Source organism: Copadichromis virginalis, linkage group LG11 (genome assembly GCF_057382275.1).
Source record: "Copadichromis virginalis isolate Kocher_CV1m ecotype Utaka linkage group LG11, C_Virginalis_male_GT1.1, whole genome shotgun sequence".
Taxonomy (NCBI): Eukaryota; Metazoa; Chordata; class Actinopteri; order Cichliformes; family Cichlidae; genus Copadichromis; species Copadichromis virginalis.
Genome location: NC_140628.1, coordinates 9079365 through 9098271, shown reverse-complemented (window position 1 = coordinate 9098271; position 18907 = coordinate 9079365). Strand labels below are relative to the sequence as shown.

At 41.0% G+C, this 18907-nt stretch overlaps 1 protein-coding gene across 1 annotated transcript in view; it reads left to right on the top strand.

The window, feature by feature from the left end:
• vps13b (vacuolar protein sorting 13 homolog B) overlaps positions 1-18907 on the top strand; it is a 297789-nt gene that overhangs the window by 150042 nt on the left and 128840 nt on the right. Inside the window, exons 23-27 of the mRNA XM_085472981.1 lie at positions 1940-2174; positions 4559-4776; positions 8605-8808; positions 13636-13807; positions 16566-16680. Coding sequence (XP_085329107.1) covers positions 1940-2174; positions 4559-4776; positions 8605-8808; positions 13636-13807; positions 16566-16680 — 944 coding nt within the window. The remainder of the gene's footprint in view (positions 1-1939; positions 2175-4558; positions 4777-8604; positions 8809-13635; positions 13808-16565; positions 16681-18907) is intronic.

Here is an 18907-nt window from a genome sequence, read left to right as displayed (position 1 = left end):
AGATGTTTCCTCTCAAAAACACAAACAGATTTCCATTGGTTTTTAATTTCACTGAACCTATAATGATTTATGTTCATAATATTTTTCTCTGATTATGTGTAAAACTTTAATTCCTAGAAGGTGATATATGGTGACAGATTCGGTCACTCATCAGGCACAGCGTGGTTCTGTAATAGTTATTTACAGTCTGTGTCTAGATGGCAGTTTTAAAAAAGTAAATAATAAGTAAAATGTTTATATCGATAATTACTATGATATTGTACTATTGTGTACTTACTCAGAAATATGATATACAAAATCCCTTTGAATTATAATTGAGCTTCGTTTTACATTAAATTAGCCCTGAGATCATCCAGGTGCTTAATCAAACTGTCACATGATGTGAACTCAGTGATTTCATTTTTTCTATCACACGGTGATTAAAACAAACTCATTCTCTGGATTCTAGTTATTATAATAAACTTTGCTGTAATGCTTTTTTGTTTACATTACAGTATAGGTAACTGAAGCCATTGCTCTTATTTTTTCTGTTTCCTCGTGTTCCTTATACCAACACACCCATCAGCCTGTACCGTTGTTCTGACGATATTTGATGGTTGAGGACTTTGGCACATATCTGTTTATATATATGTATATATATATATATATATATATATATATATATATATATATTCAAGATGTCCAGCAGGATAGCATTAGCCTCAGGCACCGTCGTCAAAGTGCAGGCCCGAGTCATGGTATTAAAGCCGGCACTTTCCGTATGTCAGCCTGCTTTACAGCTTAACCCTGCTTAGATCTGCAACAGCCCAGGCAGTGTCGGTGATTTTTTTTTTCTCTGCGTGCCAGCTCTTAAAAAGGCCAAAGCTTATGTGTCACTGCAAAAGCGTTCCCATTTCAAACCACCCTTTAAAGAATAATCAAAAGAGGAAGCAGAGTATGATGAAAGTGTAACCATATCTGTACTTCTCTCTCTTTCTCAGTGTCTCACTCTCCTCCTCTTGATCCTGCTTTCAAAGTCTTTTTCTCTGTCTCGCCTTCTCTTTCACTTCCCATGAAAACTTGGAGATGGTTTCCAGGCCCGTGTAGTTATAGCCAAAGATCATACAAGTGCATATGCAAATTTTGATGGTGTGTGTCTTAATGTGTGCGTAACGTGTTAAGATATGCCAAACATATCTTACAGTATAACTTGCTCATGAAACCAGAGGGCTCATAGAGTATCCACCTCTCTAATAAGTGAGACTAAAAATAAGTAGAAGTAGTCTCTCTGACAGAAGTGAGCACACATCCACACACAAGTATCTGGCAACACCTGCTGTCTGCCCCCTGGACCCTGCACCCCTTTGCTTTTCATTAACTAGGCTAGTAAATGGAAAAACACAAAGCAATATTGTTGCTCAAAGTTGTTGCTTGCACTCTAGCTGGCTACTGCTTACTCATCTAAAGGCTTTTGATTTTTATTTGATTTGTTTATTTATTTATTTATGTATTATTTGGGACATTGTGCAGCTGGGACTGATCTCCAGTGCTTTTTAAAAAGACTTTAGTATTTAACTGACGAAACCTCAAAGTTTTTTGTTTTTCTGTTTCAGAAAATCACAGTGGTTTTAAATGGATGCTCAGAAATATGTAATGTAATGTATGTAATGTGCATTTTGTAAGACGGTTTAGTGTGTGTGACCAAATGTAGGGTTTTTTTCTTTTTTAAACCAAGGAAAGTATTGTTCACCATGTTCAGGCTTTTCCAGCAACACCCGGAATGTTGCACAATTTTTTTTTCTTCTATTCTTTCCATCACAGTCCAAGTTCTGTAATACTGGCAAAAAAACTGAACTTTTGTGCACTTGGATGGCATAAGACAGGTGCTTGTTTACTGATGGGTGAGGCTGAATTGGCTAACATGATTAATGTTCCCCTCTTTTTTCTGCCTTTTTTCAAGTTGGAGCTGCAGCCCTGCTGTGTATTCCTCCCCAATGACAGCCTCCCTTCTCCGAGCACTATCATCTGTGGCGACATTCCCGGCACTGTGCGTAGCTGGTACCACAACCAGACCAACATGCCTGGGACTCTGGTAGTTTGCCTGCCTCAGATTAGTATCCTCAGTGCTGGGCATAAGTACATGGAACCACTACAGGAGCTCCCCTTTGTGGTCTCAAAGCCCATCTTGGAAGAAGGTAGGTTTTCATACCACATCTAATGAAATCTAAACTTTCATTAGAATTATTGAAATACTCTGGGACATACACCCAGATACACAGTGATGTCAAAAAGAGTGATTTCAAAGCTGAAATTAGAAACACTGGTGGTGATAGATGCATAAGCTAAAATTGGAAATCTTGGGAATTTAATCCCACTTAGTGAGAAAGAAAATATGACTTAATAACTCATTTAATTTTTATTAATAATTAAAATGTATGATTTCACAATAGTAATAGCATATATAATGTCAATTCATCATCATTAGAGTCTTTTCAACACTGAGCAAACCTTTGACCCACTGCTACTCATTTACCATGACAAAAGACAAACAAACTTAAGTAGCGCGACTTTGAGAGATAGATCGTGCACATGTGGTGTGCACACCTGGTGGAGTTGACACAAGCAACACTTAGATGGTTGAGCAATGTTTTCTCTTCAGGAGGAGAAAAAAGGGGGGCACACTTCTTTTCTCCAAACTTTTTAATGACATCAGCATTGGGCATGCAGTTGTAAAAAAACAGAGGAGAAAGAAAAACGACAGCAAAAACAGTGACATCAGCTGCCTTGTCAATGTTGCAGTGAAAATTAACAACCCATGCTTTTAGTAATTCATTCCTACTCTTTGAAATGGTCTTCATCCCTCATATTCAATGCTCGGGATCAAAGCAGCCTGCCAAGGGCGTATTGGTAAAAGTGCTCTTTGTGGCCCTGTGATAATGAACCTGTTCCTCATCCCTGTAAGATGGTACTTCCAGGGTCAGCAAGTTCATTGGTTCAAGCACTCCCAGTGCTGCATGCTGTTTCAGACTCACAGATTTAATATTAGGCCTCAATTTACGCTGTGTTTGTGTATCTGGTTAATGGATGTGGCGTAATCAATTATAGATGAAATAACTATTCAGTATTCCTTTTCTCAGGTTTTCCATTTCACAATAGTAAAAGGTTATGTAATGTCCAAGTTTTTTTTCATGTGCTGGAAAAATGTTTTTACTCAAGCCACACCACTGTCTATTTTGTGGATCCCATATATGGTGGACAATTTAAATAATTGGGTTCCTAAAGGTATCTTAGAATCAGACTCTGTCAAGATCTGGCAAAGCTGCCCTCGCTGGATTTTAACAAAAAGGAAGAAAAATGAGAAGAAGGCCCCCACGTTCCAGGTACTTCAGAACTTGGGAATGACATCACTCCTGAGTAAGCTTGTTCCAAGAAAAGCGAGGAAAAACAGGATTTGTTTTGGTTCTTTGCAAGGTAGAACGATTCATACATCACTAGCTATACAATATAATACTCGATTATGGGTCCTTAAAAACAGTGCTGCATTCAAAGATAAAGCCCGGTCAGTGCTCTGCTTATTTAGTTGAGTCACAAATACAGTTTACAGTTTTACCTCTTTTTACTTTTACTGCCACCATCTTGGATTGTTAACTCGGGATGGGTGTGGGTGCTCCGACTTTCTGAGTGTGAAATCCAAGTTTAGGGGTTCTGGATTCAAATTCTGACTGAGAATTTGGAAACATCATTCGTTATACCGTGGCGTAAACTGCAAATAATAAAATAATACAAGCTTCTCATTTTTGTTATATATATTTATGCTGTTACCAATCCACAGCATTCCACATGCAAAGTTTAAGTGGCACGATATACCAGGTGATGACCTCGTGGTGAAGTGGTTTACACATTTATTTGGCAAAGTTGCTGGTTCAATTCCAGCTGGAGCCATAAATCATTTTTAGGGTTGTGTCAGGAAGAGCGTACAGCAAAAAATCACTCTGCCAAATGAAACATACGGAGCTACCCGCTGTGGTGAGCCCTCGTGACCAGGGAACAGCAAAAAGTAGCTGCTTCTTCCTGTAAGAAGTCCAAGCTAGACCTTAGCTCATAGCTTATGATTCATACTAGTTTTAAACTATACAAATATTGAAAATAGACGTGGTTAGACTGAGGAAACATTAGCAAATTTATATTCAGCGAATAAATCTAAGTGACAGATTCTCTCAAAAAGGGAACACAGCACAATCCTTCTTACCTCTAGAGACCAAAATATGCCGAATTCTGTGCTATGGTGTGACACGTGTATATTGGATAAAACTGTTGCCTTTCATATGGCATAAACAATATGGCAGATTTGTAGAAAGATGGTCTATTCGTGTCTTATGGAGAACAATATGTACAAATCAGAAACACCTAGGTTAAATGGGATAACACAGAATCACATATTTTTCCTGAGACCATAGTGAGTGTTTATCTCTTTGCCCTCACGTCACATAATGTCTGTCATCCTTGCATCTCTTTGCCATTTGCAATATACGTACTTGTTTTCATATATCGTTTGCTTTTTCTTTATGTCTAACTCCAGGTGATGCCTTCCCATGGACGATCAGCCTGAGTCAGTTCAGCATATACACATTGTTGGGGCAGCAGCAAAGCCTGAGCCTGTTGGAGCCGATGGGCTGCACTTCCACACTAGCTGTCACATCCCATAAGCTGCAGAGCTCTGCTGAAGCAAGGCACTCCTTTGTAGTGTGCCTCCATGTTGATCTACAGCCCGTCCACGTCAAGTGCTCCAACCCTCAGGTCAGTCAGACAGTCTTTGCAGTCACAAAGTAGTCATTAGAATTACATGTATATTTATACAAATCATCCCCTTGTAAACTTTCCTGAAATATGAACGCACGAACCCTGGCAAGAAGATCCTGCCTCCGCATGATTTTCTGATATAGATTGAGTCCAGTAAACAAACTGCCTCATCTTCTGAACTCGTATAATTTTCATGAAAATGGAAGTGTAAACATGAGAGTGTTGCCTTGTTTGTTTTGGTAAAACATTTTGAGGTCTCAGTCAAGAAGAGTAAGGGATTGCAGTACTCACCATCATTGTTTTACAGCATGTTATTATGTTTTAGTGAGACTGTGATGAATACGGACGTACTGCAAACGGAACATGTTTGTCTCCCAGTTAGGTCCCTGTGTTGTTTTTCATTTCTCTCGTAGAATCACATCTACATGTACCATTACACATGTTTTGTTTTTTCACAATTGAATTAGCTGTATTGAATTAAGTTCCTCTGTAAACACTTAATTGGGTCAACCTTTAGAGCGGTCACACTGTTAAATGTCTTCGACCACAGTGATGAGCCATGGTGATATTGAGGGGAATTGGTACCAGAAACGAATTAAAGGCCTTAATCTGCTTGCGGTGAAAAGTTTCCCAGAGATGAGAAGAACTTTACTGAGGGAAAGTTTCTTTTCTTGCTTCTCTGGTCTCCCCGTCAAGTATGCTGCTGGTGTCTGGCAAAGCCGGGGAGGCTTATTGTGATTATATGATGAGTCATTATTAGTTTTTGGATGCCATTATAATAAAAAAAAAATCGTAATTCCTTTGCTCTGTTGTCCCATCTGCTCACCTCCCTCTTCTGTGCAAAATTTCTGACTTGAGGGGGGTAATAAGCTAATGCAGTTTCAAGTCTCACTGCAGCTTTTTAAGAACTGCTGCCAGAGCAACCCCACCCTCGCTAGAACAAAAGAGACCTCACACTACTTGATCGTCTTTCTAATTAGCGTTGCCGTCTGGGGGAATATATATGGAGTTGTCAGAATGCTGCACAGTTACTGTACAATAAGTACAATGATTGTTGGATTTTGGGGGTAAAATTACATCTGCCGTTTCAAAACATAAATTATCACAGCGCTGATTTTGAGATATTAATACATTTAAAGTAAACAAATAGAAGCAACAAATTTGGCCCCTTAAATTTCCCCACGGCTACTCGGCTGCATGTTTGTCACATTAAGTCAGATTTTCCATTTCCATTACATGATGGATTACTTCATAGCACTAACAAAAGTATTTTTAGACAGTGTGGTGAAACAGTCGAGCCTTCAAGCAAACACCGTGGTGCGTTTTCACAGGTAGCAACTAGTATCGTAGTCGTATTTTGTATTTTTATCTGTGACTGTGACAGTACACGTGAAGATGCAAATTTCCTAATGAATTTTGGATTGTGCAGGTATATAGATTCAACCACGTCCGCAAAAGTGTGAGCAATGAGAAACCAATGCAGTCCATATGACACTTGTATGCCTTTTAGTCTGGACAGGAGGAGTTAAACGTCTCCATATTACTTCAACAAACTGACTGACTGGCTGTCTGTCTGAAAGTTGGGGTTACTAGTTGTGCTTTAACATTATCAGGACCACCTTGGAACGAGCGTACACACAGCAACTGTTTGCTTTAACCTTTGGCACATAACTGTACAGCATTTCAATGAACAGATATGCACACATACACACACCTGTTCCCGTGTACACAAGAGTTACCACACATACTCAACAATATGTCATTTTTGTGAAGTTTCTCTATAAACTGCTCCTAGATAAAAGGATACAAACACTCGCCATCTGCATGCTGTCCTGTCCCTCTCCATCTGTGTGTTTTTATGAATGACTGTTGGAAGCCTCTGTTCAGTCTCCAGTTTGTAGTACTGCACCCTAACAGGCCTCCTGATCTGCAGATGACAGGCCTTTGGAGAATCCAGGCCTCCAAATGTTCCCCAACTCATGAAATGTTGCATCTGTATTATAAGCTCATGTAAGCGTGTGTGTGTGTGCATGTTTTTCATGGCCCAACCTACCCTAATAGCAGTAGCTGAGCTAAACTGTCTAACCCTGCTAAGCAGAAGTATCAGCAGCAGCAAATTGACATAGGACAGGGTAAATAACAGAGGGAAGGTAGGAGATGAAGAATGAAGATCAATGATGAAAGGGTGGATGGAAAGGAGTTCAAGCTCTGCTTAGGTTTCATCGTAAAATTAAGGACAAGTCTTTATCCCAGATGCTAATACAGAGGTCACGTAACAACCCTGTCATTCATTTTCGTGTTGATCTCACTGTGCACACATTTTCCCTTTTTTTTCCCCCTTTGCTCAGCAGTCTTCAGTCTTTTCTTCCACATCTGCTACTGAGTGCAGTAGGCCTTGTTGTGCTTGATTGGAGTTCCAGGCCCCAACTCTCAGAGAAGGGAGCACGGTGCCGTACCTCCCCTGCCGGCAGTGCAGTTTGGTTGGGTATGGCAAACAGCTGTTGGCCCTGTCCCTGGACAGCGGCTGAATCGGCGTAGCAGCTCTTCCTGGACATGTTTGAAATGGTGCAGCTGTAATGTATTGTGGTGCTTCTAATTTGATTTATGATTATTTGTGGAAGACCTCCCTGCAATGTGTGCGCTAACAGGAGAGCATGTGTGCGAGCGAGACTCTGAGAGTAAAAATGTGCTCAGAGTCTATTTCGTATGTGTGCTCATGTGCCTGTGCACCTTTAAGTTTAAGGGACCCTCAGTGGTGGGGGCTGCGGGCTTAGCTGGCTGCAGAAGCGAAGCATTTGAAATCCAGAAATTAGCTCACTGTGAAAGCGTGTTGCTTTTCTCCCTTCTTTCCTCCTAAAAAGCACCAAGTGAATGCATGAATAACCGAAAGCATCACATCACATTCCCCTGCTTTCGTCTCATGTTTTCCACTCTTTTTTTTTTTTTTTTTGGCTTTGTTGTTGTTTAAAGCTAAGGCTCTTTTCAATGCGAACACATGATAAATAGCTGAGAACACTTGACGCAGAGCCTTCAGTTTTTCCTAATCGTGGTGAGTTTTTAGCAGGAAATTGATGACAGAATTTAACTTTCCTCTGAGGGTGTTTCTTTGGAAGTTTTGTTGTTATGGATAACAAATTGCACAGTGAAGCACGTGTGTAAGCATGCTGCGCCTCGCAAAGTGCGACCCATCGAACAGAAACACCAACGCATAGGTTTTACATCATTTTTGAGAAACGAGGCCTCTCTGAGTGACAAGTACAGAAGTATGTTAAGTCAGAGAGTGAAAGAATGAGAATGATAGAAGTCCATTTCTGGCTAATATTTCCTCTTTCTCCCTTTCCTTCTCTCTCAGCTTTTACTAGGTTTAGTGTCACATAACAACAAAGCTGCCAAGCCAAATCATGGTAATGGCCTCAGAAGTCAGAACTACATGAGAACTCCCCAGTGCAGCTGTTTGAGTCAGACCTTGGCAAAAAAAAATATACATTTGAATTTGGTTTTGACTACTTGTGGTGTGTTAGGGTTATCTTTTGAGGCACTCAGTTGGCACAGAATACTTTTCAGAGTATAGAAGCTAATTGGGAAAACTGAATGATACGTGTTTAATATGTTCTCAGTTTCCAAACAAGTGCTGTTAAACAAGCGGATGATGCAACATAGTGATAAACAGTCCTCACTTCCCATTCAAAATGAGTGTTTTTTCCCCCCAAACAGAGAAACCAAAAATTGTTTCGCTGGTAGACTGTCTTTATAATTGTTTTCAACCATAATTACAAAATACAAAACTAACGTTCTCTGTTTATCTCTGCTTGGTTCACCCTCCAGGTTCAGTTGTTGTATGAGCTCTTCCTCAGCTGGAGCTCAACGTGGGCTCGTCTCCAGAGGCATGGCATTTTGCGTCAGACGTCCAACATCCCAGATCCGCCTGCCGGTGCCGCTCCATCCTCCCCTGTACGCAGCAGCGCTGGCACCGCCCTGCCTGACACCAGCACCTGCAGTCCTTCTGCAGACTTTGGCTCCCCCACTGAGGTTGGAGTTTCTCACAGTTACACTTTTTATTATGTCAATTCAGAGTTTATATGAGTTATGGGAATCATCTGCTCATCTACACTGTTTTTGGTTTTTTTTTCATCCAGACAAACCTCTTTTCATAATCGGGGGGAAAAAACACATGAAATGGTCCATTATTTCATTCACTCATTCATTCAGTTGAATGTCTGTCCATACATAGCACTGGCTTAGTCACTTATGAACTTTGCCTTTGTCAGAATCAGTGTTCCAGCTTTAATGTTGTGTTACTTTTTTAATATGCGACCTAATGACAGCCTGCCAGCACCCATCTTTTCTCAGCTAGCTGCTGTGAGTCATGCAGTAACAAATGCCATTTAAGCCATTGTTGTATACATAATTCTGGTGCTGATTTACAATTTTAAGTGCAAATATTGTTATTTTATTGTTATGAGTAGCTGAGTCAGTCTTAACACACGTGACAAAAAATGTTTTGTTTCTGGAAAAATTTTAGAGGTGGAAAAGTATAAATCACTGCTTGTGTTTCTTACATGATTTTTTCTTACTCAGTGAGGTTTTATACTCCAGGCTAGGCACAGAGTGCTGTTTGATTCGTTTAAGCTCAGCCTTGATTGAGGATAAACTTGCCTCTTAACTGGGGGAAAATAGTTACCTGTTGTTACATTTTTTTACTCAGATTAAAAATCAAACCCAGACATAAGTTTGAAATGTAGCAGTGCATATGCATGTGCAATAACGAAGGCTATTAAAGTCATATTTTCTTAGGGAGTAGCCTCAAATATAATTTTTTTCCCTTTTGTCTCTAGATGGTTGTGGCAGTTATCCCAGCTTTAGTTAATGTGGCAGGAGTTTTTCCTGCTGTGTAATACTCTTGCAGCAGCAATCAGTGCTGGGGATCCATGGCCTTGGGGCCACCAGGACACTGGATAATATGTCTATGTGTGTTTTTGTGAAGCATAAATATAGCATTTATAAAAATGATAGTGAGTGCGGGTCAGTGTTGGCATAGTGGAAACTAGTCTAGGCTATAATAGTGTTCGACCAGCAGCTGCCTGTCACCACTGTGGGGCCCCAGGGATCGCAATACAACCACCATACTGGCCTAAGAGGCAATAGCGTGTACATGCTTATGAAAAAAAGTGTTTCATATGTCAGTGTGCATCTGTGCCTACATGTGGGTGTTCTTGCGTCATTTGTGGAACTTGGAGAAGTGGCAGCAGTTCAGTAGAACTGGGAAGAACCTGGTATAGTGCCTCTATAGCAAGGCCACGGTGGCCCCTGACAGCCCACTTGTCACTGTTTACCTAAGTACAAACACTGGTAGAAGTGTTTAGTCCTCTGGGAGGCCGAGTGATTGAGCAAGAATGTAGGAGCTGTTTTGATAAGTCTCAGCAGTAGTGGCGGCAGTCTCCCCCCAACACCCCACCCTTTCTTTCTCTAGCTACATTCACATTACACCCACAAAAACCTCTGCCCTACTGTCCTCCCAGATATTTTCTTCCCCATTTGTGTAAAAATATAAAGCAATCTACTCATACTTCTGTATTTTGTAAACAAGTGTTCTACTAGTATTTATTAATTTACACAGCATAGTATTTAATAAACAGACATTCCCCTTTCAGCCGTTTTATTGTTTCGCCACACTTTTCTGTTCATCGTACCTTTTAGCTCTCTTTCCTCTGATGATGATTTTAATCTGTTGAGATTTTTTTTACAACTTTTGTCGCCAACTTGTGTGGCTCGCCTGACCACCAGTAGTTTACCTGCACTATTAGGAGCGATGATTCTCTAATAATGACTCACTGCATTAAAGCGACAGTGTTAAATTTTCCAAGGGGGTAACTTCTGCTAAGTTTTGCTGGAGTTGTTTGTTAGAAAGTAAATAGTTTCTGCATGAAACTGGTCACAACGAGGTTTAAAAGTTTAACCAATTAATGATTTCTGGAAACACTGCCACTGTGTTTTAAGCATTATTCGAGCACCACGAGGCAAAGAGAAAGCAGACATGTCTACCATTAGCAGTCAACGATCCAGATTCTCTTCTTTTGCTTTCTCCATGTCTGTAATTACTTGTCACCCTATTCTGTCTTTCCTCCATGTACCCCCAAGCATTCTGCTCTCCCTCTTCTTATTCTTCACTGCTTCTCTATCTAAAGTGGTATCAAGCAGCACTCTTATTTCTTTCTGTGCTATTTTCAGTCTGAAAGTTTCCTTTTCCTCTCCTTCAAATTATCCTTCCACCTGTGCCTGAGCCATTCTCTTTTTAATTCTTTTTTTTTTTTTCAAAATCATCCTTTTCCTTCTTCCTTTGACACTTCCCAGCCTGCTGTTGTCTTCCAATGTTTGGGTCTCTCTGATGAGCAAAGACAAACTCTGCAGAGAAAATAAACCCGGATCCTCAGCCCGTTTATAGCACAGAGGCCCAGGAATTAAACTGTATACTTTACAACTTGGCTTGCGGAGGTGTGGGAAAATACTTCTAGAAAGTGTGTGATTGTTTGGGGCCCTGATCTGGCAGTTCAGGGACGTAGCAGAGCCCACCTTCACCAAAACCACACCAAGACCTCACTTTGATAAGACACTAAAAATAACTTTTACCCTGGCTTTTTTTGTTTGTCAGTTTAAAAAAAAAAAGATATATCATTTTTATTTTTGAATTCCCCTTTTTCACCCTTAAAAATAAAGATGTTTTTAATATGTGTTGTATAGTTAAAGTCTAACTTATTTCCCCCTTGTTTAAAAATGACAGTACATGTACTAAATGTTTTATAATATATAGACAGTACTTTTTTCATGGAATTTGACATGGCAGAAAAGAATGACATTAAAATGCTCATAATTACTTGTTACTTGTGACTGTTGTGGTTTACACGAGGAGAAGCTTTCTAAAGATGACAGCAGTAGTTCTGGCCTGGAAGCTTTAAGCAGTCGAGTGTCCAATGCTCGCACACAACCACGCTGCAGTACATGGTGGTTGGTTCCCACAGCGCCAGCAACTGGCTCCTGTTTCCACACATGATGTTACAGAGACTAATCCTACCAAATGGTTAGAACTGTAAACTAAACAATCCCAACCACACACACACACACACAGAGAGCCATATTTTGACTTCATCTCAACAATAATTAGTCCCCAAATGGCAGTTGACACCAGAATATCTCTCATTGAGACTGACTGAACACCATTACTGCTAGTCTCATATTACTCACTGCCAATCAGCGATATTACACACTCAGAAAGACGGACACACATTCACATATGTGCTTGACAGATTAGTTTGATGAAGACACTTAATGATACTTTTAGAGTCATTATTTAAGTAAATTAAACACAAAGAGATTTAGTGTAGTTAGCACTGTGGCATTTATGCAATAATAATGGTATTTAAGTTCCCGATTTTCAGTGGGTTTGATTGTTTTTTTTTAGTTACATAAGTGTATGTATAGCTATTTTATCAAAGGTAGGAATTAAATCCTCATCTTCTTAGATTAGTTCACGCCTGTGTTTTGTTGCTTTCCTTTTCTTACAGTGTGAACTAGTGTGTGAAGCACATGCTTCTCATCAGTTCCTAGTGGTCCCCATACACTGTGACGTTGCATCTATTTTTGAATCGACATAATCCTTAATTTATTTATATTATTGTCATCCGTTCTTATCATGCTCTGCTGTCAACCAGCCTTAACTGTGTGATTAAATTAAATTTGCAAATTAGTTTCGCGCCCTCATCCCTCCCCCCAGCTGTGGAAAGAGGACATAGTTTCCTCATCTGGATCCTCTTTACAACACTGTAATCAGCATAGCAGCTGTGGGGTTTCTAATTGAGATGGTTGATAACCTCCTCACCAAACAGAGCCACGGTTGATAACCATGACACAATCTGTCATTACCACACTGCGATGGGAGAAGCTGCGGAAAAAATGAAACTCCTAATTGCAATATTGTTTGTTTGTAGGCTTTTCACTTTCCAAGCGAGCCGCACAGATACTGTACACGTTTGGAAAACATATTTACCAGGAAGAGACTGAGAAATAAAAATGTCCCCAGTGCTGTCATCTTCGTTGAATTGCCAAATCCCCAGTAAGGAGTTGAGAGCTCACAGAAGGCATCCTGCTCCACCGCATCCTGCTTGCTTTTCAGCTTCACTCTCCCCCCCCCCCCCCCCCCCCACACCATTCCCGCCCCCACCTCCGGTCTTCACTTCCCATTCTCTCCCAGGCTGCAAGACGTGTGTGTCCTGGCGCACTTGAGTGAAAGGAGGCCATGTGGCTGCTGGTGGCTTACTTTGGGGTTAACACCGGTGACAGCTTTGCACAATGCACCCCCCCACCCACCTCCCGACATACACACGTTTCTCTGTTCTGCGTGGGGTTCTGCTCACCAGACACTGATGTCATCTATGCACTAAAAGGCTCAATATTTGGTGGTTGCTTTGTTATGGCTACATGCACAGCGACAACACTTTCAAACATACACATTCACCAAACACATGGACAAACACATGCACTCAAGCAGACAGTCCTCGATGATGATGGGAAACAAACAGGAATTTTAAGTCAAATGCTCTTTGAGTTTTTTCTTCTTCTTATTTGGTTGTGTTTAGTTGTTATATCTTTTAGCAAATTATGTAGTATATTGGCTGAAATGTGCTTTGTAATTGGCTAATTGACATTTTAAGTGACAGGAATTTCTCTCCTTATCTGTACTAGATTTATTGGACAAACATCAGAATTCAATATTAATGTGTGAATTACATTATGGTCCTCAAGCTTGCTGGCTGGTTACCATTTTATTCTGTCCAACAAAACAGTTCTGCTTTGGCTCTCTAGGGCGACTCGGTGACTGCAGGAGATGACGGTCCGTTTGCAGACACGGTGACACTGGAGCAGAAAACTAGCAGCATTGGTGGAACCAGTGGGAAGGTCAGCCTTTGGATGCAGTGGATGTTGCCCAAGGTCACAGTTAAACTGTTTGCTCCTGATCCCACTGCCAAAAAGACAGGTAACTGACCTTAACATCAATTCTCTGCTGAATGTTGCAAACTTTAGGTGTTAAGTTAATGACTTTCTGCTCTAAACACATGATATGTGTTAGATGTCTGTCTGTGTGTGTTAAATAGCTGAAAAAGAAGCAGGGGAGCATTAGCATTAACAGCACCACATCCGACTACACAAAAACATGTTTAGTAACTGTTATTAAAAATGTCTGTGAAGGTTCTCAATCATCCAGCTCATCGTAGTCTAAGGAGCTTTGAAAGAAGAAAGAAAAGCGTCTTGACTTCTTTAATTTTCTTGAAGACGTTTCACCTCTCAGCCGAGAAGCTTCTTCAGTTCATCCCAAATACCAAATTAACAACGTAGTGTATGCTGTACAGTGTAGCGAGGAATGCTCAGACCTCTACACTGGAGAGATCAAACAGCCATTTCATAAACGCACAACAGATGACTCACCTCGACAAGACTTGGCTGTTCATCTACATCTAAAGGACAAAGGACATCCTCTTTTGAGGATGCCAATGTTCACATTTTGGACAGATGGTTTGAAAGGGGAGTGAAAGAAGCCATCTATGTCCACTGTAGACGACCATCTTTGAACAGAGGCGGTGGTTTACAACACCAACTGTCTGCCATCTATAATCCAGTTTTGCGATCCCTTTTCAGATGCCTTAATGCCCACTCACATCGTGGGCCATTTGACCTCAGAAAGTCACATGATAGGGTGGGGCTAGGTCACCCGAAACCTTGGCTGATTGTGACCCACACCCGTTTTTACACCTTGGCTTGTGTGATTAGGCAGGGTGATTAAGCATCTGGACTACCCTGAGTCCAGATGCTTTTCTTTCCAAGCTCCTTAAAATGTTATCGAAATTATACAATAAAACAAGTGTAAAAGAGGGGGAAGGTTTTTCATGAAAATGCTTCAGTTTGATGGCAAAAGAACCAAACGGGACAGGCGAAAAGAAAAATAAAAGTTTCATTTTGCTGTGTATGAGAGCAAACAGTATTCAAAGGTTTTATATATTAACACTTAAAAGGATCGGTGCCCGCCTGCTTTCTCAGTCATATGTTAAGCTCTAAGAAGGGAAAGGCAGCTGGAGAGGAGGGGGGTGGAGGGGAAAGATAAATAAATAAATGGGTGATGAATCCCAAGCGAACTGCCTCTTTGTCCCTTTAAATTTACTGGGGCGATGAAAGGCTAGATTCACCTTTAATTGGTGGCTGTAATATTTAGCATCTGCCAACCAGATCACCCAGCTTAAGGTCTTTAATAGTGGAAATGGAATGTTTTTGAGGACCTCACAGAGATGGTTTGATTTAAAGACATCCTAAATAGGCATTACTTTGGATTTTGGCTTAATATGTGCCATCTGAGTTGCAAAATGATCTTACCCGTGGATTTTCTGTGTGCAGCACATTAAGTATTTAATTGAAAGCAACAATTGTGCACATGCAGTTTTTTTTTTTTTTTTTTAGACGCTTGTTATCACAAATGCATTCTTGGAGATAAACCACATATAAGACTGCGAAAAACTGTTATGATGTAATGTTTTTCAGCTGCAAAGGAAATCACATTCTTGTCTTTCCAGAGAAATGGAAAAATAGCCGTTCCAGACGTATTGGTTTTCCGGTATAATGTTATGCTTTTATGTGCTGGAAGTTTAGAGGTAGAAATTGAAGCGTGAGTGTTTAGAGGCTTTTGCTGAAGGCACAAATCAGTGGTACACTTTCTGCCTTTCAAGATGAGCCATTCTAAGATGAAGGGACTAAGGGTTTCCAGTACTCTCACAGGGTGGGTTTAGAAAACTCATATATCAATATCAGCACTGTGTTGGAGACTATGACTTTTTGAGTATCAAACAACTTGGGAGAGGCTTTTTTCCCACGCGGTATCCACAATAAAGCTGACAAGCCTTGTGTTTCAATATTAATAAGCTATTAGGAACATCTACATTTCTCAGAATTACCACAAGGCAACAGTACAACAGCAACCATAGTTTCAGATGTACAATGTCCAATTTCCCAAGCTAGTCTGTGATTGTGGGACTTTCTCAGTGGAAACAATGAGAGCGACTCAACAGTTAAGCTCACAAGCTCGGTTCAGTACAAAGTTAATCAGTCCTTCTATGAACCTTACTCACTTTGCCTGCAGTGGGTGAATTTTGTTTGCACACAAGGTGCTCAGAGGTACACACATGCAACCTTAGGAATACACACAGAAGAGTCCACAGGCTTTTCAATATTGTGTAAATACACATTCACCCTCTCTTTCCTCATTAAGACAGATTGAGGGTTCTGGGGCCAGTTGGATATCGTGTTAAACTGAGAAGATGCTTTGCCTTCTGAAATACAAACAGAGCACTGAAACACAGCCAGGCATACCAATACAAATGCTGCATGCGTTTGCACATTTTTCTGGGTGTGTGTGTGTGTGTGTGTGTGTGTGTGTGTATATCTGTGTGGCTTCAGTCTTGATCAGCAACACTGGTCTAGCTTCAAAAACACACTGAGCATCCACTGTGCAGGAACTGACCACAGCAGGATTATGGCCAAAGGCAAGACCTGGATAGGCTAATGAAATTCACTCGCACAGATTAAACTTCCTCTCATGCAGTCCAAGTTCAGCTGTAATGCCTGTTTGTGAAGTGCTAGGCTGGCCACAGAATATTGCAAACTAAGAGTTGATACAAATTTGAGCTTCTTGGTAAATGTATGTCTTTATTATTATATTATATTCTCTTTTGTTTTTGTCTTTCTGCCAGAGATCTGCGTCATCAGTGAACTAGAAGACCTGAGTGCCTCTGTGGATGTCCAAGATGTCTATACAAAGATCAAATGTAAAGTTGGCAGCTTCAACATCGACCACTACATATGCAGGTACGAAGGGATCTACTGCATGTAAAGAGACAGAGCAAATTAAAGGAAAAGCCTGAACCCCCGGCACCTTACAGCAAGGATATCTGATGTTCTGTTCTGTTGTTGACATCTTACTAAGGAGCTTTGTTGATTTTTCCCTGGATAGGTCTGTATAGGTTTTTCCCCCCCACAAATTTTTAGCCTGCAAGCTTTTGTAGTAAATGTTGTAAGTAATTTATGTAGACTCAACTGCAGTAAAACCTGGGATCCCACATTTATCCACCAGGACACCATGCAGCCCCCTTACGCTTGTGCTTTTGCAATCCCACACACACTTTTACCACCAGTACTGCCACTTTGGTCTGTTCCCACTTCTGCTCATATAATTTTCTGGATTATCGCCTCAACGTCCTTGTCTTTCCAGACAGCTGTTGTGGTGTTGACCACAGACTAACAGACAGATGGACCGACTGACTAGATAGACGCGCGGAATGGATTCTGGGCCGGCCCAACTCTGACTCACAGAGCGGTAGTTCAGTCAGTCCGTCAGTCATTTTCTTTCTGTCTGCGGTGTCTGAATTGATTCACAGAAACATTAACACGTTGTTAGGGGAGGAAAACCACTGGGCGACGTTCCACTGCATCTTTATGGTAATATCTCCCCATGTCAAGTTACAGTCACAATGGGCTAATTTAGCTCTGGGTTCTGAAATGATGAAAGAAAATACTGTAGCATAGAGCAGCTTGAAATGAAAGTACAGATTTTTTCCCATGCCCCACATACATGTGTCTCCCATTAATTGAAGAGGGACGTTATTTTCAGTGTCTAAATCCTTAGTTTTCTCTCTCCGTGCTACGATCTCATACCTCGGCGATAAACTCAGCAGTTCCAAAGGCATGTTTTGTACGTGCCTGAAGTCTTGTTCTGTTGGGAAGAGACCGCTTAGCAGGAGGCAATTCCCCCCGTCTCTGTCTGAGGAGATAATGAAACAGCGATCTGCTGCATGTTGCATCCAGCGGGCAGACTATTTTTGTGTGTATTTTGCAGTGTGTGTTCATAAGTGTCGGTGTAGATACACCCCTGTAAGTGTCTTATGCTCTGATCGAGCCAGACAGCAAAAGAGAGATTGATCTTCATGGGCCCTGAGCCTGTACTGGACCCCATCATTAGCAATCAACGGTCTCACCATCGATATGATAATAGCTATCGATGCTGATTTGCCAGATTTTAAAATCATCTTATCTGGATCTTGGGCATGTCACTACAGGTCAAAGAGGGACTGAGTTGATTGCCTTGGCTGTGAACCTGACTGTCTAACAGGCGTCTCACAGACCTCCCTGTTTTGCTGTAGCTGGTTAATTTATATTCCGTCAGGCCACATGTGTTCTGTACAGTATTGAGTAACAGTTTAAGCCAGGACCAAGTCAGCGGTTAGACATTTTTAGAGAGTGAAGGTGCTTTGGGTCATTATATCGTGCGGTTCTGCTCTCCACAGGTGTGTGTCTAATTGCTTCTGAGGCAGCGCCAAGCCTAATCTTTTTACTAGACCTCTATGCCTTCCTAAGTAGATAATAAGTCAATTTTCTCATTTCTAGGTTATTTCAGTTTAATGTGAATTAAACAACATGGTCCCAACACACTTTCACTGAACAATGTTCTGGCAGGCAGAAGCACTTCATTATCCAAGCCAGGTTACAGTCATGGCTGTTTAGGACACAGTGGAGGACCTCTGGGCTGCGGGCCCAATCTAATCCCCGTCATCCACAAATACAAGAGAGCCCACATCCAGTGGAGTCCATATTAATCATTCTGAACAGATAATTGTTTGGTATTTCATCACCCAACCCAGGTTATTTGTGTGCAGTGGGTTAGATTAGATCAAGCTTGACAGAGAAAATGCCTCATCTGGCCTTAGCTATCTCACTGCTGGAAAATGAATGGAAAGTTAGATAGGGCAAGTAAATATGGGAGGTAAATATATAACTGAATTCGTGATTGTATCAAAATTGGAGTTAGACAGAAAAAGTGAGCAGGAGGGAAAGAAAATGACAGAAGTAGTCTGTAGGGAGGACAAATTAGGTGGGTGTTGCACCTCATCGGTACTGGGCTCACTTATTATAAAGCTGAGGAGGGAAACTGAAGTGAGATGAAGGCAAAAAGGCGGCAGAGTGGTAGACTCTGTAAGGCTATTTGCCATGTTGTCGGAAAGACGTACATTTAACTGTTGCACAGAGATGCTCCCGAGAT